At 42.1% G+C, this 24,339-nt stretch overlaps 1 protein-coding gene across 1 annotated transcript in view; it reads left to right on the top strand.

The window, feature by feature from the left end:
• The window catches only part of RCL1 (RNA terminal phosphate cyclase like 1), a 56,860-nt gene that overhangs the window by 12,524 nt on the left and 19,997 nt on the right, over positions 1–24,339 (top strand). Inside the window, exons 4-8 of the mRNA XM_067543053.1 lie at positions 5,241–5,315; positions 7,024–7,148; positions 7,626–7,751; positions 13,099–13,255; positions 22,336–22,439. Of these exons, the coding sequence (XP_067399154.1) occupies positions 5,241–5,315; positions 7,024–7,148; positions 7,626–7,751; positions 13,099–13,255; positions 22,336–22,439 (587 nt within the window). The remainder of the gene's footprint in view (positions 1–5,240; positions 5,316–7,023; positions 7,149–7,625; positions 7,752–13,098; positions 13,256–22,335; positions 22,440–24,339) is intronic.

Below are 24,339 nucleotides of genomic sequence, written 5' to 3'. Positions count from 1 at the left end.
AGTTATACACAAAGTGCTGTCCAATGCAACAGAACGAAATTGAAAAGAGAAATGTTTGTCTCTCATCTTTCACTTACTGCTATTTTAGATATTCATTGAATAAATTAAAAAAAAAAATCAGTCAATTTTATTTTAAATTGGCTGTGTCCCTTTAACTGTGATGAAGAGAATCTTCCCTATAGAATTCAGTGGGCAATAGCACTCCAACTTGAATGCTGTTTTCAAGTAAGCTTTGACACACATCTAAACATTTAGGCTTGATTCAGGAAAACATCCTTATTAAGACAGAACTTAGGCTTTGTCTATATGCAGATGTTGATTTAAAAATCAAGTGCTAGTTAAACCAGTGCAAACCCCCTGCATGGACACTCTTGGATCTGTCAACTTATTGGCATAAGCCACGTGTAAACCAGTTTAAGAGTGTTCACGCAAGGTTTTGCGCTGGTTTAACTAAAATGATTTTAAAATACGCCTTTTGTCAAATCAGTACAATTGTAGACTAGGTCCTAAACACTTGCTTAATGCTGTCTTGAATAGGGGTCTCTGTGGGTAAATATAGTTTTAGTCTTCAGTGGACTTGGGTTTTTATTATTTTACAGGCAGATGGTGCCCTGGAGCTGTGTGTGGAAAAGCTACAGCTCACACTTGTCCAGAAAATGATGTTTTAGTTTTTCCATCTGCATATATGGCTCCAAGATCCTGTTTATTGAAAAGAGCAAATTAACTTTAAACTTTATAGATAGTTTAAAATTTGCTTAAAAATAGGATGCTTTTCCCCACTGTAATTAGCGTGAAAAGAGAATCTCTCCATCACAATTTAATGTGTGGACAAGGAAGACAACAGCCTTTGTGTATTGAAGAAGCTTCTTCCATTGTAGTTGTCAACGGGACATTGTTTTTTGTGATCTATAATCTTTGTGGTAGGGTCGACTGGTTGAGCTGAATGGGAAGCTTCCCCAAGTGAGTCTGACTAGTCTTGTCCTCACCTGCAGAATCTAAGCTTTAATTTTAAAAAGCAGACTCCTTCCAGCCTTGATAGCTGTGAAGAAAATCTTGAAACATGAACCAAAGGTTACCGTTATGGTGATGGCAGTTGCTGCTGTTACACAATCAGACCTGTAGGGGAAACCCCGCTCATTCTGCCTCAGTTCAGCTGCAGAGCAAGTTGGTAGGAGGAGTAGCTGCAGTAGTCCTTTCTGATTCCTTTAGCTCTCTACCATGGGCTGGTGAGCAAGGAAAATGAAGATCATTTGCTCATCTGGTTTACCTCTCCTGGGCCAAACTTGTTTCCCCTCCCCTCTTGCTATCCTCCCATTGGTTGGCCCAGGCCAGGCTGGAGCACTCCTCCTCCTGATACCTTTCAGTCACCTTCCATGGCTGACCCCAGCTGTAGCCTCTTGCTGAGTGCCAGCTGTTTTCTCACTTGGCCTAGGAAGGGGAGCCTGGCTTCTTATCCCTCTCCAAGGAAGGGCCAAAGGAAGGACCATGTTATCCAAATAACAAATATCACAGGATCTTTTCAGAGGATAAGGCAACAAGCCATGTTTATTGTGAACACAGAAATTTGGCAAATAGTATCAATAGAAAGAAAAGTATCAACACTGTAATAACATCAATATTGTTCTTTACTTGAGTGAAATAGTATCAATAATGTAACCACTAGGAAACAGTATTAACATTGTATCAATACTACAATTACAGAGATTCCTGTTAATAAAAATATACTTCCTTGACACATTTCATTTGATGCTTTCATTCACACTCACACAAACAGACAGGGAGACAGACAAACATACATAGGGATCTCCCAGATGTTATAGTTACCAGCTCTTGGTGCTCATGATAGTCACTGGCCAGATGACTAGAGCATGAGGATGAGGAGCAAGGTCCTGCCGATGCGCATCGGTACTCCTGGCTGATGTGATGATGTAGATCCGAACCTCCAGCCTTCATCTTTCTGTCTCATTTTATAGGGAAAAGACCCCATGTAAGTCTAAGTCTTAATCACCCACATTCTTGCAAGCCTGATCAGATTTTGTCCTTTGAAGTGGGCTGGTTCCAAAGTTTATCAGGGGACTCCTCTTCGGCCATTTGAATGGTAAAAGTTGTTATCTTCGCTCCTTTCTTCTTCCCTCAAGCCTTTTAGGTGAGGCTGGTGTTTTCTTCGTCTGTTTTGACATCCCTCACTCAGACCAATTGTTCAATCACTCTCCCTGTCTACCCCCACCTCAATTGCTCAGCCATTCACACTCCAATCACTCAGTGCCAACTTCTAACTGAAGAATTTACATATTATTTTTAAAGCAAACATTTCATTTTTGACAGTGTCTTTTACAATTGAAAGTAGATATATTACATTTCACAGTGTGGCTTTCTATACTTAAAAATATATTGAAAGTGAGTAAAATTAACAGATAAAATGGTCTTAAAACAAATAGACTTATAGAAAGTAAGTGACCATTTAAAAGGGTAAAACAATAAGAGTTAGTTGAGGTTTTAACTTTTGATGAAAGTTACAATGTGTCAGGCTGAAGTGCCTTTTGGTAGGAAAGGGCTCTGTTCTTTCATGTATTTTTCAAAAACAAGATTTTGGCCAACAACCATGGCCATAAGCCTTCCCTAAACAAAGGGATGAGGGATACAGGAGAAACCCCTCCCCCTGCCATGGGAGGTGCTACTAGTGGAGCAGACAGGAAGAGAGGTGATGCCCTCCATAAGTGGAGGACTTGTGAAAAGACTCCATTGGACTGTGGCTGTGGGGCCTTGGATGCAAAAGTATCTTTCTGACTGTGTTTCTTTCATCTTTCTGACGTACAAACCCATCACCCACCCTTGGGGTGAAACAAACAGCTGTTTAACAGCGGGCAGCAACATTGTGTAACCATTAGCAGGAAGTGGAGAATACTGAAGCTGATTGAGCTGCAGGGAAAATGTTCCATATTGGTTGTACACTGAACACAGATATTGACACCCTCCCCCCCCCACTATTGCAAGTGACATGACTTCTGTGGCCCAGAGTTTTACATGTTACCTTCCTATGTTTAAAAAAAAAAAAAAAACCCTGAAAAACAAATTCCATCATGTGGCATCAGATCGACACTCATGTTGCTCATTAATAAGGTTTGAACCTTTAGTTCCACAGTGAAAATGTCTGCCATTTGAGCTAGTAGAATAACTGATAGCAGAAGTAGGTTGCTATCATCTATGTGGGCCAGCCACTAGCTGGAGATATATTGCTTTTTTGCCAGTGAATTTCACAGATATTTGCTGACAGCTGAGGAATGGTGAGAGACTGGAATCTTGGGTTCCTTTCCAGTTTCTGGAAGGAAGTGTGTGCTAGTAGTCATAGGCTGTCTGGCCTGTCTGTCCTGTCTCCTCCAACCCCAGTGTCAGTTTCCTTACCCAGCCAGTCACAGTTTGCCTCTGGGGGCTTCGTATGTGAGTTCCAGGCTCCCCCCACACATGCCTGTTCCTTGTTCCTATCCATTCTCTCTGCTACTCTCCCAGGTCTAGCTCTTATTCGCTGCCTTCCATTCAGGTAGCTTCCTCAATATATCCTGGACACCAGCAGGAGGAGCTTTGAGATCAAACAGATAGTCTCCCTGCTCTCAGTTCTGGTGACCAGCTCCACAGCTTACTCCTGGGAAAATTCTGTACCAATAAATACAAAATTCTGTGCACATTTTAAAATGTTGTAAATTTTATTTGTCAAAATAACACAACATAATCACTCCAGTTCCAGTTATTTTGGTAATTTATTTCAAAATACCAGTCAGCAAGTATGTCTGTAACAATACTCATAAAAAATATTCAGGAATTTTTTTTTTTTTTTTTTTTTTTTTTTTTTGACAAATAGATTACTTACTAGGCATGTTAATACAGAACTTTAAATGAATTACTCAAACTACAACACAGAAACACATTTCCCACACTCCTCAGAAGCAGTGTAAAGGTTTGGGAGAGTCGGGAATGGAGGAGCTGAGGGAGAGGGAAGTAATTGCTGGGGAGGACTGTAGGAGTTAACCTGGAGGGTTGTTGGGTGTTGGTGGGAGAAGTATGGAACAGGTTTTTTTTCTGGGAGGGGGGGGGGAAGGGAAAGGGATTTGGGAGTTGGGGAGCCTCCCCCATGCAGACCCGGTTGACCCCAACCTCTCCCATTCAGTCAGGTACATCTGCCTCTCTCCCCATATGACCCTGCACTCCCATTCAGCCCCTGATTCAATGCTGTCACGCCAATAGCTCCTGTGCCCCCTTCCAAGCCCCCATTAGCCCTTCTGAACCCCAGTCTGTGACACCCCCCCACCCCAGCGGCCCCGTATGCCCCACGCTGTCCATCGCTCCCATGTCCCGTGCCTCCTCACTTGGCCTTTGCCTCCTTCCTGTCCGCAGCTGGCTGCTCAGGCCTGTGAGCTGCCTGCCCTCTCCTGATGCCACAGCATCCCCTGGTGAGTAAAAGGTGTAATTGCAGCACCTCTCCAGCAGGCTCTATTTTCTGCAAAGGAAAAAAATCTGTCGGGGACATGAATTCTACGTTTGCGCAGTGGCGCAGCTACCCATAGCAGCCAAGAACAGCAATTGCAGGGAAAATCCTGCTGAGCCCTGGATTTAGAGCATGCCCAATGCAGATGGACAGTTCAGAGGACTGCCAAACTCTTAAGTCTCTACTGAACATATGCAAACTGAAACTATTCCCAGGCTCATAACTTGGCCAAATTTGCGTGTTTTGTTTTCCCACGGTCAACAAAATGCACATCCCTGACACCAGGGTGACCTCCCTGCCATATACCCTCTGTCAGATTTCAAGTCCCTGCTCTAAAGGCTGGAGGTGCTAGAATTTCTCAAAGAGATGGTTGTAAGAATTTAATGTGGACAAACCATGTTTTTCTTTAACCTCCTGAAAAGCAGCTGAATTGTTTTCACTGAAACTTTCAAACAATTGAAAGTGCACACATCCAGCATGGGAAATTTCGGTTCAAACAGTTTAAGTTTGGCAAAGTTATAAGCAACTGAAAACAGGGTCTTATAATGAGAAGTTTCAGACAACCTTAATAGTAGGCAACACTGTCACCTGTGCCTATAATATGTGTGTGTTGTTTATTCTGGAGGGCCCACCCCGTTAGACTGCTCATAATTGCCTATCTTTTAAAAACCTTTACATGATTCTTTAACTCTTTTAACATAAATATTGCCTATTTCATCTCATGGTAGTAAAGAGGTTGGCTTCTTGTGTTTTATTTTAGGTGGATGTACTTAAGGCAACAGCTCTGCCTTTACTGAAAAAATTTGGAATCGAAGATGAAGGCTTTGAACTGAAGGTAAGAATTTTTAATTCTTTCTATTTAACATTGGTTGAAATGACATTTTGCCCTAGTTCAGGGGTCAGCAACCTTTTGGAAGGGGGGTGCCAAGTCTTCCTCCCCTGCTTCCCCTCTCACATGCTGTGGGCCCAGCGCCCTGGCCAGGGTGTTTGGTGGCGGTATGTGGGGGTGTCTGCGGGCCCATTCCCTGTTTCCCCCCCCCCCCCCCCCCCTCCCTGCTGCAGCGGTGGCGTACCTGGGGGAAGGGGAACGGTGCTGGCCAGGCCCTCCTCTGAGGAACCGCCCCCCACTGACGTCCCTGGTGGCCGCCCCTCTCCCACGTGGGCCCTGCGCTGCGCTGGGCCACCGCGCGGCTCCTGGCCAGGGCCAGTGGTGCACTGACCCGGCCCCTCAGCCTTTGTCCTCCCGGCCCCGCGCTGAGCGCATCTAGGGAGCCGCGGGGACACTGGGCGTGCAGGGGCCATGCAGCTTTCCTTGCCTGCTTTACACCGGCTCTGGCCGGGCAGGGCACCACTGGGCCCACATGGGAGGAGGGCAGGGCTGGAAGGCGGGAGCAACGTGGCGTGCCACTCAGAATCATTGCACGTGCCACAGGTTGCCGACCCCTGACCTAGTTCACACAGAGCTACGTGTTTCCTGTCCCCTGCTGTCTTTAGCAGCTGCACTATCATCACTAGGTTTTATTAAATCCGTTACTAAAAATTGTTTGCCCGTCTTGTTGGTCTTTTAGAGCTTTAGCAAAGCCAGACTCCATGAGTGGGGAAAAATGTCATGGTTATCAAGTGGGAGTGGTTGGAAGAAGGCAAGAACAGAGTCATTCGCCTTCCTCTCCATATTCTCCTGCTTCCCTCAAAAAAAGCTTGGTTTTCTTTCCTTCTCTTCAGTCTGTTCAATTTTCATCTCCCTTTACTTCCTCTCCCCACACCCTGATACTAATAGTGGGCTCTTCTCTCTCTTTTCCCCCCGACCTTTTGTCCCTTACCACTAGCGCAATTAGACAGCCATGGAATCCACAGTCTTATGGCAAATTCAGGACTGCCTCCAATTTGAGGAGGCTTCTCCCTCACAGTCCACTAATTATTGTACCGTTAGCAGATCCCAAAATCTGGGTGAGAGTAAGGGGTTGGGTATGGAGACAAAATTGTGGTCCCACCAAAGCTAAATTCATTTAAAAAAAACAAAACAAAACCAGAAAACCCTTCGGTGCTGATTCCTGCCACGTAGGAATTCCTAACTATTCACTGACTTTTTTTATATTATTTAAAATATTTGCTGTTTCTGACATACTGAAACATTGTGTCTATGTTGTTTTCTGTTGGTTTTATGAGGGAGAGTTGGGGATTTGATTTAGTCCTTTGCATAAGCATCTGAGAATCTTGATTAAATTCCTTCAGAAGCAAGTCATTTCTCTAGTGTCAAGGCACATCTGCTTTTATTACCCCTTTCACTGAATGTTCAGTGGAGATTTTTCAGAGAAAGGCATTGCTCATCCTATTTTAAAATAGATAGAAAATTATCTTTTCCTCTTGGTGTAAATTAGCTCTAGCCCTGCCTTAGGTGTCAGTGTTGCCTTTCCTCTCTTCATGTGACACTGGCGTCTACTGTTAATGTTCTAGTATAAGTGGATTAAAAGCCATCAGTTTGAATGTGTAGATGTATTTTTTGTTTGCTAACTTGTTTGTTCTTTTTTTACTGTGGTGTACAGATCACTAGAAGAGGAATGCCTCCCAAAGGAGGCGGTGAGGTGGTGTTTGCCTGTCCAGTTAGGAAAGTCTTGCAACCCATTCAGTTCACAGACCCTGGCAAAATCAAACGGATCAGAGGAACAGCGTATCTTTTTTCTGTGTTTCTTTTTATTAAGCTTCTGCAGATTGCAATTTATCATGTGGTTCAATGCACACCAGAGTAATATATATACGTATGGTTATGCTTGGTACCCAGCTATACGATCACACAAGTTATTGGGTTGAAGCACAGTAGTATAAAGTCTTTATCCAAAATGCAACAGTGAACAAGTAAATAAAATTAAAACAGATGAGAAGTTTTTTTTGTTTTTTTTGTTTTTTGTTTTTTTTTAAACAGAAATGCTTAAGCAGCAAGGAAAATAGAAATACTTTCTCATCGGAAAGCAATAAGCATGTATGCTGATATAGAAAAGTATAAATTCAGGTTGAAAGATGGGCTGGCATCCATGAGTGAACAAACTAAATATTCAAAAGAACGTATTGAAATCTCTTTGTGCATTAGCCATCTTTCTGGTTTAAAGTACCTTCCTATCATAATAGATTCCTTGACTTCATAATGTAGATATTCTGTCAGAGTGTCACCACAGATGGCAAACAGAATCGTGGATTCAGCAAGAAGCATCCTAAATAAGTTCATACCAGATATTTATATCTACACAGATCACATGAAGGGGACCAGTTCTGGAAAGTAAGTATCAAGGATTCCAAGGAATCTAACTTAAAATAATACTCATGGTTTTTTTAAGTTTGATAATATTTTGGACCAAAGTATGCTGTCAGGTTTAATGGGCATATGTTTTGTTGATTAATGAGTATTTACAAGAAAAATGAAATACTTGATTGTACATATTCTCAAAGTAATGTGTGTAGATTCATGTAGTTTGTTTCTGAAATATGCAGCGTAAAGTTGCAATATATCCACTGGAGGTAACATTTCCTTGAGTGCTTTCTTCAATGTTTAATTTGTTGTTTTAGTCTAGTACTGTGTCTAAGGTGTGACAAAAATTCAGTGAAAAGTGCAGTAGGTATGGTGCAAAGGCTACAACTCGAATCAGATTATAGTCTTTTATTGCAAATGGTGCTACCTGCAGGGGGAGACCAAACAATTTAAACATGGCAAAACTCATTACTGACCTATACTTGATATCTTTTTTTCATGCCCCAGTTTTGAAGTCTGATGACAAGGAACATGGTCACTGTTAGGATCCCAACTGAAAGAGAAATACTATGTAAAAGTCATGACACTATTACATTTTATTGATCTTGCTCATTCATAAAACATGAAAATGAAGCAAGGTAGAGATATTGTAGTTCTGACACGTCATGACATACTGAGGAGCTCTTTTGTTAAGACCTGCCAAATTCCAGTATCATCTTATTTGTGGGTGAAGATGGAGGAAACCTTGAGTAACTGTCTCTTGCCTTTCCTGTTTCCAATATATACAAACCCTCCCCCCCAAATAAACAAACACTGTTCCAGTCACTTTCTCTTTCACTTACTTAAATGATCACTCTTTTTAATTGTTGGTGACCACAGGAAAGAGGAAATCCTTTCATTGAAAAAAGGCTTGTTCCTCTGTCTTGATTGGCACAAATTAGCAGGGTAGCATGTGCAGGTCTGCCCTGTCATTTCCAGTGTTGTCCCTGTCTTGTGGATAAATAGGATTAGCAATGAATGACTAGTCAAGTAAATGTGCACCATCCTGGATTTTGGCTTCCAGGGTAAAAAGGATTCCAGAGTCCCTTCCTCTATGCCAGTATCTTCAGAAAATGTCAGTTTAGTATCTTTCACAGCCCCTTAAGTACCTCTGAAAGGGGAAGGGAGAAATCCTCTGAATTGTATTCTTCTGTTTATATGTCAGGGGACTTGCACCAGAAAGTATGTCAATGCAGATGGCAGCTGATGTCCTCTGCAACTATAGGAAGAATTAGACCTTCATTTGTGTGAGCCAAATCCATTTATCACCATGTGCAGGTTTTGCTAATTTATGGAAGTGAGAGAGCACGTTTACTAATGGGGCATTGTCATGGTTGCTAGTCACCAGAAATGACCACCTTTGACACTGTTCCCGTCTTACTTTCCAGATGCTCTTTATGCCTCAGCTCCAACTAGGAGGGCAATTAGGAAGGACATGTCTTAATATACTTCCCACATAGCTCTGCAAACACAGGCAGTTAGACATGGGTGGGAACATCACTGTCATGCAATTCCTTGTGATTTCCACACATTATTGAAACTCCTTTTGGGAGGATCTGGGTGATGCTGTTCTGCTGTAGTACTGGCAAGCTAGGTGCAGTAGAAAGAAATGGATGTAGACCTTCTCAGTTTGACTGGGCTGGGGTAGGTGGAGAGAATCAGGAGCACAGTGGCATCCTGTGTAAGCTCCCTAACTAGCAACAGCCAAAGAATGCATTTGAGCGGCTTCAAAGTGCAGCACTTCCTTTGCAGCTGTAATGAGCTGTATTCAACTGGCCAAGAATGCATCAGTTTAACTCTGTGTGACCAGCTGGGGCATGCTACGTGTGGGGTTGTGGATGAGGAGAAAGCAATACAAGTGCTTTCTCCTGGGGGGCTGGGATGAAGAAGCTGCAGCAGTGCATAGTGGAATGGGGATGACTTTGCTGCCTCGTTCTTTGGGTCAGCAGGGGCTGGCAGTACCTCACTTTGCTCTCTAGGGACCTTTCCTCTTGTGCTCTGGCCACCTGAATCCTTGATGGGCTCTTGAGAGAGCCACACCTTGTTCTTCTCAATTGAGAGGATTACTAGGGTGTTGCAGGATCTCTGACAGGAAAAAGTAAGTGGAGGGTCCTGTCAAAGAATAGCCACCTCCCCCTTCAAAAAGGAGGGTGGAAAAAGGAAAAGACTGGGGAGTGAGTACCTCAGCTAAGAAGGTGAATGAGTAAAATGGGGCGAAGGAGATGTGTCAAAAATCCTGAGTGTAATCCCACCCTCAAGGTCGTCTTTTGAGGTAACAGTTTAAAGCAAATCATATTCATGGGTAAAAAACAGGCTTTGATTTTTGTCTCATATACGTGAGATGCTGTAACACCGGTTCTTTTTTGTGTTTGTGTCTGTGTGTTGATGGGCTTTCTCTCAGTCTTGTGACTAGTGAATTAGCTATAGGAGACTTGTAGCTTGAGTTCATCTTGCTTGTCATATGTGAGCCATTAGAAACAGAGAACAAGGCATGCTGAAGATTGCAAAATAATTCTTTGAATGCTCTCTTGTTTTAAAAGTTCTTCTTTTCCTAACTCTTAAAGTGATACAGAAAATACTCTCCAAACTCTGAGCAAAATAAAAGCTATGAATATGCTGATCAGTGGCAAAGGATGCTGCTTCATTTGTCTTGCTGTGTGAGCGCATTTACTTTGGGGTTGCTATCAGTGATGTAAGGTGGCTGTGCTTTCATCTACATCAATATTTCCTAGCCTTTTCAGATTGGTGATCCCTTATTGAAAGGCAAAAATTTTCACAATCCTTTTATAGTAAATATATCAGTAACAGCAAGTGTATGTAATTTATTTGTTTGTGTGTTTCAGGTTATTGACAGAGAATACTAGCTCTTGAAGGGAAAGGTGTACAAGGCGTGGGGGAGTGCGATTGTCTTTGCTTGAAGTTGCAATGCCTCCTCGCATCCTAGATTGCCTTTTGTGACACCTCTCCACTCCTGAAGTTGCAATCCACCAGTTGAGAAACACTGATCCCGTCAATGCACTTTTTTATGAGCATGCTGCTAGAATTCTCTGTCATATGTATGGGGCATTTGTTGTTGATCATGCATATTCTTCTGAAACAATAACTTCTTACCATCATTCTGTGCCCTGGGAGTTCTGTGTGGTATAATCATCCTTAGTGCTGTTTTTGTGAACAAACTACATATATTGACCATCATCCAGCAGTCCAAGGGTGCTGTCTTATCCCAGCAGAACTAGATCTTGTCAGGCATTCAGGAGGCATAATAAACCTCAGGGGCAATAGAAGCAGTGAGGCGGTATACATAATTTTCTGTCCTGTTCAAACAATGTGTAGTTCGGTTGCATAGCTCTCATGTTCTGTGTTCAGTATGGAGGCATTCCTTGTTGTTAGGTCAGTAGTAATGAATTTAGATTTAGACCATTCTGATGAAAAGGCCTGAGTAGTAAAGAGTAGGAAGTCCAGAGGTATTTTCCTTCATTTGTGTGTTTTCTTAAAACTTACACACTGAGGAGAACTAAGTTAACTTTATTTTAACAGTCAGTTGTCAATGTTCTTCTAAAGCTTACATTGACACAACTGTATGAATAAAAGATAAAGGTTATTGTTTGGACCTCTCAGTGAACTATGCTCAGCTATCTCTGGATTTCTGAGACAAGGTGGCTGAGGTAATATCTTTTGTTGAACCAACTTCTTTTGAGGAAAGGACAAGCTTTCAAGCCGCACAGAGCTGTTCTTCAGGTCTTCTTTAGGATTTCTGATAAGACAAACTCCACCGTAAACACCTGCAGTAAAATAAGGTAGCATTGTATGTTGGCATTTTTCTGGGCTTCCTAGTAAGGGAATTTTGCCACAGAATAGAATCATAGCATATTAGAGTTGGAAGGGATCTCAGGAGGTCATCTAGTCCAACCCCCGTCCTCAGCTAAATAAAGTTATGGAATTCTTATATAGAAATGATGCTTTGACCTGTTGTGGGCTTAAAGTGGAAAGAATCAATGAGAGCCAGTGAATAATACAGGATTAAAGTATTAATTACCTGTATCTGGTGCCACATTTGTATTCTGATCTTGCCAAATCCAGATGCGTAATTCCAAAGAAAGTTTGGTTCTTTAGGGAGTGTTTGGGTTTTTTTAATTGGAAAAGAAACTCTTTTTGGTTATTCTAAGCCTGGTCTACACTGCCGGCAGCCGTCAACAGGAGATATGCATGCTACGTACTGTAGCTCGTATATCTTCCGTCGACTTACTAATGTTCTCTTACTGCGGTGTCTCCACTGTGCTACATTGATGGGAAATGCCCTCTGGTCAATGCAGCCTTATTCTTTTTGGGGGGATGGATTTACTGCGTCGACCGGAGAGCACTTCTGGAATCGATTGTGTGGGTCTGCACTGCCCGCTCAGTCAATCCTACTGCATCGATCCATGCAGCCCCGGCGCAGTCCCGGCAGTGTAGACATACCCCTAAAAGCAGCAGTAATCAAAGAGGAATGAAATGAACAAATAAAGACTATTCATGTTAGGCTTTGGAAAGGCAAAGATGTGCCCAGCATAATAGGTGGCAGCTTTTGGCTTGGTTTAATCCTGAAGTGCTGTTAGATTAACCAGTTATTCAGTGCAGGTTAAGTAGCCTCCTAGCAGAGAGCACCGTTGGAGACCTGTAGGAGGCCATGTCTACACTGACGCTGGCAAATTTGCTGCCGTCAGATTGATTTATCCGGTTTGATTGGGCGGCAGCGAAGACACACTCAATCGATCTGGAAGTCGATCTATTAAAACCACCTCCAGAAAAAGTGTAGCGCTGCATCGACGGGTACACATTTCCCATCAGTGCAGCGTAGTGGAGACGGCGCATAGGACAGAAGTTAGGAAGTCAATGTAAGTTATGCAAGCTACTCCCATCGACTGCCGCCGAATTTGCCGATCAGTGTAGACCAGGCCAGAGAAGGTTAGAATGAACAACAGTAGAACCTCAGAGTTACGAACACCAGCGTTACAAACTGATCAGTCAACCACATACGTCATTTGGAACCACAAGTACACAGTCAGGCAGCAGAGATTTTAAAAAAGAAAGCAAATACAGTACAGTATTATACTGTGTTAAACATAAACTACTAAAAAAAGGGGAAAGCAGCATTTTTCTTCTGCATAGTAATGTTTCAAAGCTGTATTAAGTCAATGTTCAGTTGTAAACTTTTGAAAGAATAACCATAGCTTTTTGTTCAGAGTTACAAACAGCCTCCATTCCCGAGGTGTTCAACTCTGACGTTGTACTGTAGTTTCCTTTAACTCTTCATGTATTGTAGTCAAATACACCTTTCAGTCCTGTCACTGTCTTTCAGGTCTCCAGGTTTTGGCCTGTCTCTTTTCGCAGAAACCACTAATGGCACTTTTCTGAGTGCTGAACTGGCATCTAATCCCCAGGGCCAGGGAACTGCTGTGCTCCCAGAAGAACTCGGCCTAAACTGTGCGAAGCTGCTGCTTGAGGAGATTTATAGAGTAAGTATCCAAAACTTTCTCTCTCTTTTACTGTCCTATGGCTGTAGCTGGAGGAAAGGTGTTGTGCAAAGTGAGTCACTTTCATTTGAAGCGTGTTTCTGTCACATCTAGCCTTTTGTTGGGCTTCAGGTACCAGTTTACTGCTCTTTTAAAACACGAATTGGGAAAATTGTTTTTCTAGAATAATAAACTTAGTTAATACAGAAAGTATATGAAATTACATTCAGAGACAGCCATTTTTTCCCCCTGGCTCTACTGGGGCAACCACCTTTGTATATGTTAGTGTACATAAATGTGGAACAGTGGCTGATTCAGGTAGTTGGTAATCAGATATAGCGCTTTTTACTGCCATAGGCTTTGAATCCAGCCAAAGAAGTGACTGGTGACTGTCGCTGCTCTTGATCAACATGTGAAGAATGTTTCTAGTGAATCTTGTCCTTATCATCCTCTGGTGGACGCCATTAAAAGTAAATGACTTGCCACAATATTTATTATACTGTGAGATGTCCTACATTTAGAGGTCAAAACCTCTGGGTCATTTAGAGGACAAAACTTTCTGACTGGCGGGGTCCCCAAGTGCTTTCCACCTCTGTCCAAAAGCAACTGAATTGCTTTCACTGGACTGGCTGTAAAAATGCTCTCTGTCTCTATTGTGTTGTCATGAGCTTTTTCATTTGAGCAAATGTAATAACACTTTTTAATAAGAGAATGAGTTTGTTTCAGGGCTTTGACGGTCAGCAAAAAAAAGAGGCTCTCAAGTGTGAAACGTTACCAGAGATACAGGAGAGTAGTAATGTGCATCCCAGCGGAACTACCACTTGCTCTATTTGAAAATCCATCTACATTTTGCACCTCCCTCCTTTTTTTTTTAATTAGTTGCTTGGCAGTTGAGCCCAAAATAACCACGGTGATTAGGCCAAAGGATGGCTTGTGAGATTCTGCCTTACTGCACAAAGTTGGGGTCATATCACGCGCAGCAAAAAGCCTCCCTGGATTGCTTTGTGCGGGGATGCATATTTTTACTTCCTGTGCTCAGGGGAGCTGTTTGAAGTAAAGCCTAGAAAGCACTTAGTGTGATCTTTTTGAGACATAGCTATGTCAGACTGAAAGAGAACTGCAGGACCAGTGGGTTAGTGGCCTAGTGCATGTCTTCCAGCTGGGGGAGCAGCAGCCTCTGGGTTTCCTCTCTTCAATTGGCCTGGGAGCATTGTGCATCTGGCTCCCTCAGCCTCTTGGAGCCAAGGCAATCAGAAAAATATACATGCATGTATAATGTGTTTATTGTGGTCTCCATGCAGTAGTCTTGTTAGAGACTGGATGGTGGGTCTGATTTGTGGTTAATATCAGCAAAACAAGATAGTAAAGGGGAGGAATGGAAGGGAGTACATGAAAGCCCCAAGGGGCCCCATTTGAAATATCTAGATCTCTGATTTAGTCACTAGTTCTGTGATGCTTCACCAGTGTAATAAATGGCATTGCACACCTGTCATCAAAATTGGCTCGTGCACTGTACTGCAGCATCTTCTTAGTCATTCAGAGCATTTTGTGTATGAAATGTTTTGACTGTCTGGCTTGTAAGGGGCAGATACTGTATCTTGCTCTGTCTCTCTCTTTTTGCATGGTGCTAGGAAGAAAATCGCTGTTTTAGAGAGGCTAGCCTTCTTAGTGTGTTCTTTTCTATTTTCTGCCTGGCATCCATCCACTATACAAAATAAAGGAGGAACTTTGTTATATCTGCCTAAAGTAAGATAATAGCTTATCACTGTCAGCTTAGTCTATATGGTTTTGTGGGGAGGAAACGAGTTTACAGAACCTCTCATTTGGTACAGGTAGGTGGTGGAATTATGTATTAGAAAGTAGTCAAGGCAGCATTTGAGTAAGTAGACTCCATGTATTGCAATCTACCACAAGCATACTTTTTATATTATCACTAGAAAATACTTCGATTTGTTAAACTGATTTTAAATGACTACTGTTCAATTGTGCTGAATTCTCATGTGGATAGTAGGCTTTCAATCTTAGAAATGATTCAGCAATTGCCATCTCATTTATAGTTTCAGATTAACAAAGAGTGCTTATCCACTTTAAGTACTTCAAATGCACTTTGAAATGAGAGAAGAAACTACTGGTGTTGACAAAATGTAGCCAGCTTTTATGAGACATATATGCACTAATTGTATTTAGTGCTGAAAATTTAATTTCTTTGGAAATAGCTAAAACTAACGTCACTGTGGGTGTTGCCAGGTTAGATTAAAATGTAGTTGCTGTGGTTATAACTCAGTGAACTGACTTGTGAATATATTCCAACTCAGTTTATGTTATAAATCTCTGTTTTTCACTTGTTTGTAGTTTTCTCAAATATCTCCTTTTCGGCTGAAATCTTCCACACTTGGTCTCAGCTAAAAGGTTTTTTGGAGGTTTGTTTAAGTTTGTGAAAAATCTTTTAATCATATGAGTTAGAACAGAAGGGAGGCTAGATTCACAGCCTGCTACTGTCTGCCTCCAGTAACAATGCCTACAACAACAGTCACTTCTAGCACTTTATTTACAAAACTGAATTGCAAACTCTTACTGCTTTTTTAAACCCTTAAAAAAGACAAAAAATGCACTCTGAGTCTGCTGCTCCATGTAAACACCTTAGAACAGCCGTTCCCAGCCTGTGATCTCGGGGTCAAAGTGGCCCGCAGGGGCTTTCAAAGTGGCCCTCGGCTCCTCTCCTGCAGAACCCAGGTGGAGCACGTTTCCGTGGATCTAAAAGACCGGTGCAGGCTCCTTGCTTCAACCAAGGGGATGGGAGATCAGCGCTCCCCTCCCCCTGGCTGGCTGTAGCAGGGAGCACAGCAAAGCTCTGCGCCTAGGTCCATCGGTGCTGGGGTCCCTGCTGGAGCCAGAGGGAGGGGAGCACTGATCCTCCGTCCCCCTGGCTGCATAAGGGAGCCGCTGCTTAGGGACCCACGTGGAGCACACAGGGCTACAAGACGCATGCAGTTTCCCTGCTGCAGCCCAGGAGACGGGAGATTAGGGAGAAGGCAGCCTCCTCGCTGAACTCCTTCCATCTGGCTGCAGTGGGTGGGGGGAGCACAGTTGGTGGCCCTTCAGAGTTGTAAAAATGATCTGTGGCCCTCGAGCCAAAAAGGTTGGAAACCTGCTTTAGAACACTTCAGATGACAGAAAGAATCAGAAATCCAATTTCCTACCAAACACTTATGTTCACATGGCTTCCCAGCAGCAGTGGCTATTTTCTTTCTTAAAAAGCAATAAAACTGCCTAGCGCTTTGTAAATCAAAACTATATGTTATCCAGCCACTAGGGAAACTGCTCTGTTAATCAATGTGACTTATTATTTTAGCACCTAAGAATGTGCCAAGCACCTTGCAAAATAAGTGGGCAGAAGATGGTGTCTTCTAATGGCATAGCCTGCAGTCTGCTGAGTTTTAAGAGGCAATGCCATAAGGCTGAGCAGGAAGGTAGTGAGGTTCTCAGAGCAGATCAGATGTCTGTGTGGTGGCAGCACTGGTGGGAAGTGCAAAGCAGTGTTTGACAGAGGAATGGGGACTCTTGGTGGGTCAGGTGACCTCTTTGTCATTTTACCCCTTAGTGGGTTGATGTGAGCTGTGTGTGAAGTGGCTAATTCTAAACTGTGGGGCTGTTAGCTAAAGCAGCTTAAAAATTGTGTTTTCTAATTTAGGGTATGTCTTTGCTGACGGCGTCAAGTTTACCGCCATCAGATCGATCTATCTGGATTGATTGAGTGGTCAGTGACAACCCGCTCAATTGATCCGGAAGTTGATGCGTTAAAACCATCCCCTCAAGTGGCACAGTGCAGTGAAGATGCCACATAAAGAGGAGTTATGAAGTCGACAGGAGTTATGCAAGCTACACAGAGTAGCTTGCGTAACTCCCGTCAACTGCCACCAAATTTCCAGGTAAGTGTAGACCTGGCCTTAGATATGTCACTAGTGTCGATGGGGTTTAGTTCTAGGAAATCTTTTGAGACTAGATACTGACCACAGGGCATGATTCATCCCTGGGTTACTCTGGCCTAGGCCTTCATAACCCAGAGGTGGTGGGAGAAAGCCTGCTTTAAGAGAGGTTTCAGTGGCACAATCCTTCTCTGGGGGCCCTCAGCCAGCTCAATCCAAGGAGCGGTTGGCAATTGATGGGCAGCACAATTGATTCAGTGCATCCCTCTTCATCCACCTGGGAGTGGCAAGATACTTATGGAGCCCCAGCCCTGCAAACATTCTGCCCTCTTCTGGGGTAATATCTTTCCCCTGCCCCCTCCCCCATCCCCCACAATGGGTGTGCTGAGCCTCTAGACCAGAGGTCCCCAAACTGTGGGGCGTGCTCCCCTAGGAGAGTGCAGAAGAACGTTTGGGGAGGAGCGTCAGGAGGCAGGAAGGGAGTACTACTCTGCTGCAGTCCTGCCCCAAGCCGCTCTGCTCCTGGCCCCAGCTCCTGGCTCCCAGCCAGCTGGGGCTCCGCTCCTGACCACAGCCTTCACCCCTGGCTAGCTCCCAGGTTGGCCGCAGGCCAGCCTTGGCCCCCGGCCCAGATCACGTCCCAGCTGCAGTTCTGGCTCCGCTTCAGGCCCCAGACCCACCCCCAGCTACAGCCCCGGCTTCCACCCTGCCATGGTTCCGGCCTCGGCCCCTAAGGGGGTAGGGACAGGAGTAAAGGAGGACACCAGATAAAAAGTTTGGGGACCACTGCTCTAGACCCAACCAGTTTTCAGAAGCAGTTTTTTTTTTTTTTTTAATTAAATCTTGTCCACACTAGATTGCAAGCCTTCAGAAAGGCATAGATTGGAGTCTTCTGTGACTTTTAGCACAACCATTGGACATGGCACTTCATAGGAAAAATCTTTGAAAAGTGTCATCAGTAGACAGTACTCCTGGCAACTGCTTTTCCCCTGCTTATTTGAGTTTATTCAAGAGGTGGAGGTTTCTTCCATAGACAGGGCACTGGACTGGGACTTGGGAGGGTGAGGTTCTAGCCCACCTTTGCTACTGGCTGCCTTTGTAGTGCAGGCAGATCATTTCACTTCCCTGTGCTTCTGTTTCCCCTCTCATCCTTTGTCTACCATGTCTATTTAATTTGTAAGCTCTTTGGCATAGGGATGCTTTCTCTCACTGTGTCTGTCCAGCATGTAGTTCAATGGGGCCCTAAATTAAGTTGAGGCTTTTAAGTGGTACCAGAATACAAATAATGAACAACAGTGATTTTGATGGCCGTTAGTGATTTTATTGCTTTCCCCATTTATTTTGGGGAGAGTTGGGATTTAATCTGAAACTTTCAACAGAAAAGATCTCCCTTGAACATAGATCCCTATTCATGTGATTCAAGAGGGGAACTAAAGTAGTCATGACCATTGAAGTGTAGGAACGTGGTATAAAGTTTCATTGTCAGCCAATCAAGGTAGAAAAATCAATGACTGGAAAACATGTTCCCATGTTGAGTGTGTCTATGTCAACAAGCATATAGAGAGCAAACACCATTTTCTATGTAGAGGAAGAAGAATGTGCTGAGGAAAGAAAGCCTCAAACATATACCCCCGTATGCCCTCCAAAATATATATCCCAATAGTTATCTAAGGCTTAGGCTGTATTGAAGCCCTCTAATGCTGCACAAATTTTTTCTAAAGGAAATGCTAATGGGAAGAAAATATGCCATATTGTTCTGTCTTAAGATGCTGTTGGACACAGTTATGAGGGAAAAGACTGAAGTTTTTCTTTCTCTTTTTAGTAAAGATGTCTATTTAGTCAAGATGGCCTGCCCTGCTTGTACATTTAACAGGAGAAAAGCTACAAGACTTTTGACTAATTCTTTTCCCAGCTATACCAGTTAGGTCATCCAGATCAGTGACTAACAATCAGTTGATCCACTATTTGCTACAAGCAAGTTGTTGCTGAGTAGAATAATATTTTTTAAAAAAAGCTTAAATAATGATAGTCAATAAAATGTAGCTTGTACATGTGGCATTTATTTGAAAATAAATAACATGAGACAAATGTTATGCACTCTTTAAACTTTTAGTGATCCAGCCTGCACTTTATTTTTTACTGTACTATTCTGTAACTGCAATAATTGAACTTCAGGCACTTGGCCTTTTTTCCATCTCACGTTACCTTTGTACTCTCCAGGTTGAATAAATGCACTTTAAAAAGTTACCAATAAACAAAACCGTGTGCATTGGTCAGCAAGAGTTGGACAAAAGTCAGTGAAGTTAAGGTCAGAAATGTTCACTGTTTTGAGAAATCATTCATAGGCAAAAGATAATAGGGATAGAGGAGTTGGGCTGTAAACTCTGAAGTGAAGAAAGCAGCATTTCATTGTTTCTCCCTTCACATTCAAATTAATATTCAAATTAGTTGTAAATGATGATGTAAAACTGCAATCACAGACTACCAGGATCAGTGCAGGGAAATTTTAGAGCTCCTCACAAAATCATTTGAATAGGGCCCCACAGCTGCATTTTTCAAGGTTCAGTGTGCAGCTTTCTTCACACACCCAAAAGTCCAGTGCCCAGCTAGCAGTGGAGGTTCAGTCCCCCCAGTGTGGGGCAGAGGAATAAGTAATGTCAGCAGAACTTGGGGGTTGGAAGGAGTGTTAGTGGAAGGAGTCTAGTATAGGAATGACATTTCATCCTCAAAATCTCCAAATCAAGCAGCTTTGGTTTGCTCAAAAAAACATTTTGAAGAGCCTATTAAGGGTCTGTTAAAAAACCCACTGAAGTAAGTAGGAATCCATTCTCTGATAAATGTGAGTTTTTGATCAGGCTGTTTATGAGAAAATCCAAATTAATCTTCTGCCAGATTTTTTTCTTGCATGTATTTTGACTAGCTTTATTTGATAAACTCTCTTCAAACTAAGCAAGTATCAAACTAAGTATCCCCTTGCTCAGATGTAGAAAGCTACAAGCAGTGTAGGAATGGCTTGTTGCTATGTATTCATTGTAATTCAGCCCTGTTTATCTGAAACATTTCAGGGCCATCTAAAAGTAAAGATTGAACAGTCAGTTTGCAATTTCTGGATAAATTGCTTATGCTAGGGGGACATGTGAGATTAGGATAAATGGGCTTTTACTGTGTAATCTAGTTCAGTGTGTATCCAGAACCATGCTCCCTGCTTTCTAATTATCAAAAGAGAGTTTTTCCTAAGTAAACTTTAAAGGCTGCAATTGTTTCCAAGCCATCTAGACTATCTTGATTAAAGGGATACTGTTAACTAGTTTGGGAACAGAATTTAGGTTATTTAATTATTATTATTTATTAAATAGTAAACAAAACACAATTTTGTAAACCCAAGTCTTTCACGACTCTCAAAATGTCCAATCAATTTTTTGTGTTTAAATTTGAAAGGGGCAGTGTCAAAAGTAAAAATGCTTCAGACAGCATTGTCATTTTGAAATTGTTTATTGTAACTGAAAGATCCGGGAGAAAAATATTAAGTTCAATTATATTAATATAGCATTTTAGCCTTAGGATACAACACAGTACAATAAATATAAGATAAATAGAATTTGAAAAATTAGCACAACTCAATACAATTAATACAAATTCTAAAAATACAAAAACAAAAAACATAAATTGAGCCTTGCCCCAGAATCAGTTACAACTTTAAAGTCGCAATCCCTGCAACAGTATATAAAAATAAAATCAAAAGGGTTAGAAATACATTATTTTGTTTAGGTCGTAAGGAGTCTCTCTTTCATATACTTTTTTCTTGTTTTAGCAGTCAACCAGGCAAATAGGGAAAACCCCCTATAATAGAAACATGTTTACTACATAGCAAGCAAGCATATTCTTGCTTTAAAGCAAATGGGCATGTGAGCCAGAAATAGAGCTAACCCTTTATTTCTCGGGTAACTGAACAAGTTACCAGAAAAGAAGTAGTGTGGTAGGTCTTCAGTTTAGCTAGATCAACATGGGCAAAACTCCTCCCTCCCAAACAGGCTGTCTTCATAGTTGGGAAAGAGAGTCATAAATGCCCTCCCTGACATGCTTTTGTTCAAAACATCCAAATATTCCTCCAAACTATGTCTGTTTTTGAAGTGGAAATCCAAGGGGGCAAGTGTCTTGTCCAGTTGTTTGCAAATATCTTCTGCTCTAAATTTAATGCAGATTCTACACTCTCGTCTACATCCCTAGCCAGGTCATGTTGCAACAAGCCCAAAGAATGGAGAGAACAACGGAACTTTCAAAAGCCAGAGGAGCATTAGGGGTTGTGTATTGTTCAGCTGTTCCTACAGACATAATCTTGGACGATGCTGTAGTTTCATATGCTGAATACTCATCCAATAATTCAATATAAAGGCATTAAGCTTCACTCAAAATAGCACACTCTCTTATCTCTACTCTAAGTAAAGCTGCCAGAGTGTAATTTGAGAGGCCGAACCTGTGAGAAAAATAAGTGCTATTTATATATACTATTTTCTCACAGGGTTGGGTTTTTTTGTGCATCTGCGAGCACTTTTGTGTAGTTCCACGTAGTCTGTATTACTTGTAGTTGCGTGGATTTTTTCATATAGCAGCACTAGGACAGAGAAATGTTCTTTAAAAATAGGAAAATATGTCTGCATAACCATAATAATTGGCAGGATGGGCTTGGGCAGATGTAATACCTGAAACTACTTTTAACAAAATTTTTCGATGTTGAATAGCTTTCAGGTTGTCCCATTTTAAACATTTATCTAAAGAGCTGTAACCCAAACCTTTCAGTAATCTATTAGTGCATGTGAACCTGAAAGTGACTATTTTTACTTGACCAAGATGAGTGAAATGCAAGATATATATTTTCCCTTCTATTTATGGTGTTTGTTAAATTTTATAGACCCTTGGGCTTTTATAATCAATGGTGTTAAAGTGTTAGAAAAATAATTTCCTCACTATGGTTTTTAACTTGAGTGCCTTTCCAAATATGCCTTGCGTAGTTAGTTACTATTACGAAATCTGGATTTTATCTTTTGACCCTTGAAATGTGAGAGCTGTGATAGTTCTGGGTTTTAAGTAAACATTCCTCCATCTTTCCTATTTTTTGGTTTGTACAAAGATTAATAATTAAAATGTTTGTGTTTACAGGGCGGCTGTGTGGATTCAACGAACCAGAGTCTAGTTCTGCTCCTCATGACTCTTGGACAGCAGGATGTTTCCAAAGTCCTACTAGGACCACTGTCTCCGTACACGTAAGTTGTTCTCTTTAACTTAAATACCCAACCTTGTTTAATTTGCAGTTAATAGAATAACAGGTATTTTTGTGCAGAATACTTCGCTTGTGGCTATGAACAGATGTACTTGCACTGATCATTAAATGAGCCCGACGACATAAGTTACCTAGGGTTTATTTTTACACCCTGGAAGATTTCCTTACTTTCTTATTTTCCCCCTGATTCCAAGACAATTAAACTTTCAGAGACCGGTTTGTTGTTGGTTCTTGTTCTTGGATTTGTATACACACCCAATTACATTTTTGTTGCCTAGCATAAGCTCTCTTGTTTTGCCTAATGACCTCTATTGTAGTTGTGGAATGTATTTTGAATGGCTAACTGACATCAAAGATTGTATCCAGGTCATGGCATGAGTGTCAAAGAGAAACAGCTCAAGGGTCCATCTTGTGGAGACATCTCAGACCCTGAATCTTAGAATTGTAATGGATTAGGTTGTATTTTTGCTTTGGCCTTTTTTATAAGGATTTGTCAAGGTCTGTGGCAGTCTGAAAAGAGAGAAGTGCTGTTTCCCCCTTTGCTGGTTGGGACATAAAAGGGCAGAAGGCATGCTGCATGGAGCTTTCCTGTTACCCTAGTTGGCTGATGCAGAATTGACTACTAGACCAAAGCAGTTACCAGAGATTGAAATGATCAAACTGTGCCCCTTTAAGGGAAAGGGGAGAGATGTGCATGTCTGGGATGATATGAAACAATTAGAACATGAACTGTCCTTTTTCGGTTATCATGGTACCGGTGCTGTATACGTGAAAGGTACAGTACTGTGATAACTGAAGAATGATGGTGCCATCACATGAAAGCTATAAACTGCATAACTGCTATTGAACCCTGATACCTCGGAAACCGACAGACCCACCAGTGTTGCGCAGGAGGGGATTTGTATGGATTTTGAGGGGAGCAATGGAGGAGTATCTTTGTGGAAGGGGTGGAGTAGACCATCAGAAGGTGAGTATCTACTTAGTGTTCAGTAATGTCATCCAACATCAGTGATTAGGCTGCACAATTAAGAGTGTAATAATCTGCTGTTTTATCATTTCATACCACAAAGTTTGTAAAGCAGAATTAATTTTTAAGTGGACTGATTTCAGCTACTTTAGTTGTTGACACACTTGTAATGGTAGTGCAAGGCGGTGAAGTTTGGCAGTGCATAAGGGTTACTATTGAGCTCAACATGTTTCATGTGAGATCATGTAAGTTTTCTATCTGCAACTTCTGTGCTGCTACCATCTAAGAGTTCAGAAAACAGTCTCCACAGCTACTAAGCATAGATGCATGAGATATTTTTAAAAATAACTATGAGAAGCTTTGAGTTCCACTCCATTTCCCCAATCCACACCTCTCCCTCCCTCTGATTGCTGCTATGTTAATAGCATCTTGCATTTAGCACCTTCACACTGAAAAATCCCAAGCTATTTGCTTTATAAATGATATACACAGGATTGACTTCCCTTGTCTAGTGCAGTGTGCCTGGTGGATTATGATATTGAGAATGGGAAAGATGCCTTGGAATACATCCCTTCCCCTTAACCTATGAGAATGAGGACTCTACCAGGCTAACTGAGGGGTGTGCTCACATGCAAGACATACTACCTCTGGCTCAGTTACTGACGTCGTTCTCCTAAGTAAAACGGACTGAAGAAAAGATACATTGGATACAAAGATACATAGAGCCATGTAGATCCTTCCTCCACATTCATATTCCAGACTCCACAGAGTCTAAGAGTCTTTCCTTTGCCAAGGCAACTTTCAAATCAGAAGTGGGACACTGCTGCTCCCATACCAAGGATTCAATAATATGTTACACATCCTGGAGCAGCCCAGATCACACACATGGTTTCACAATTTAGCACACACTACTCTG

Source organism: Emydura macquarii, unplaced genomic scaffold, assembly GCF_026122565.2.
Source record: "Emydura macquarii macquarii isolate MOO-44397 ecotype Brisbane River unplaced genomic scaffold, CSIRO-AGI_Emac_v2 contig_767, whole genome shotgun sequence".
Lineage (NCBI taxonomy): Eukaryota > Metazoa > Chordata > Testudines > Chelidae > Emydura > Emydura macquarii.
This window is presented reverse-complemented; position numbering and strand designations above follow the sequence as displayed.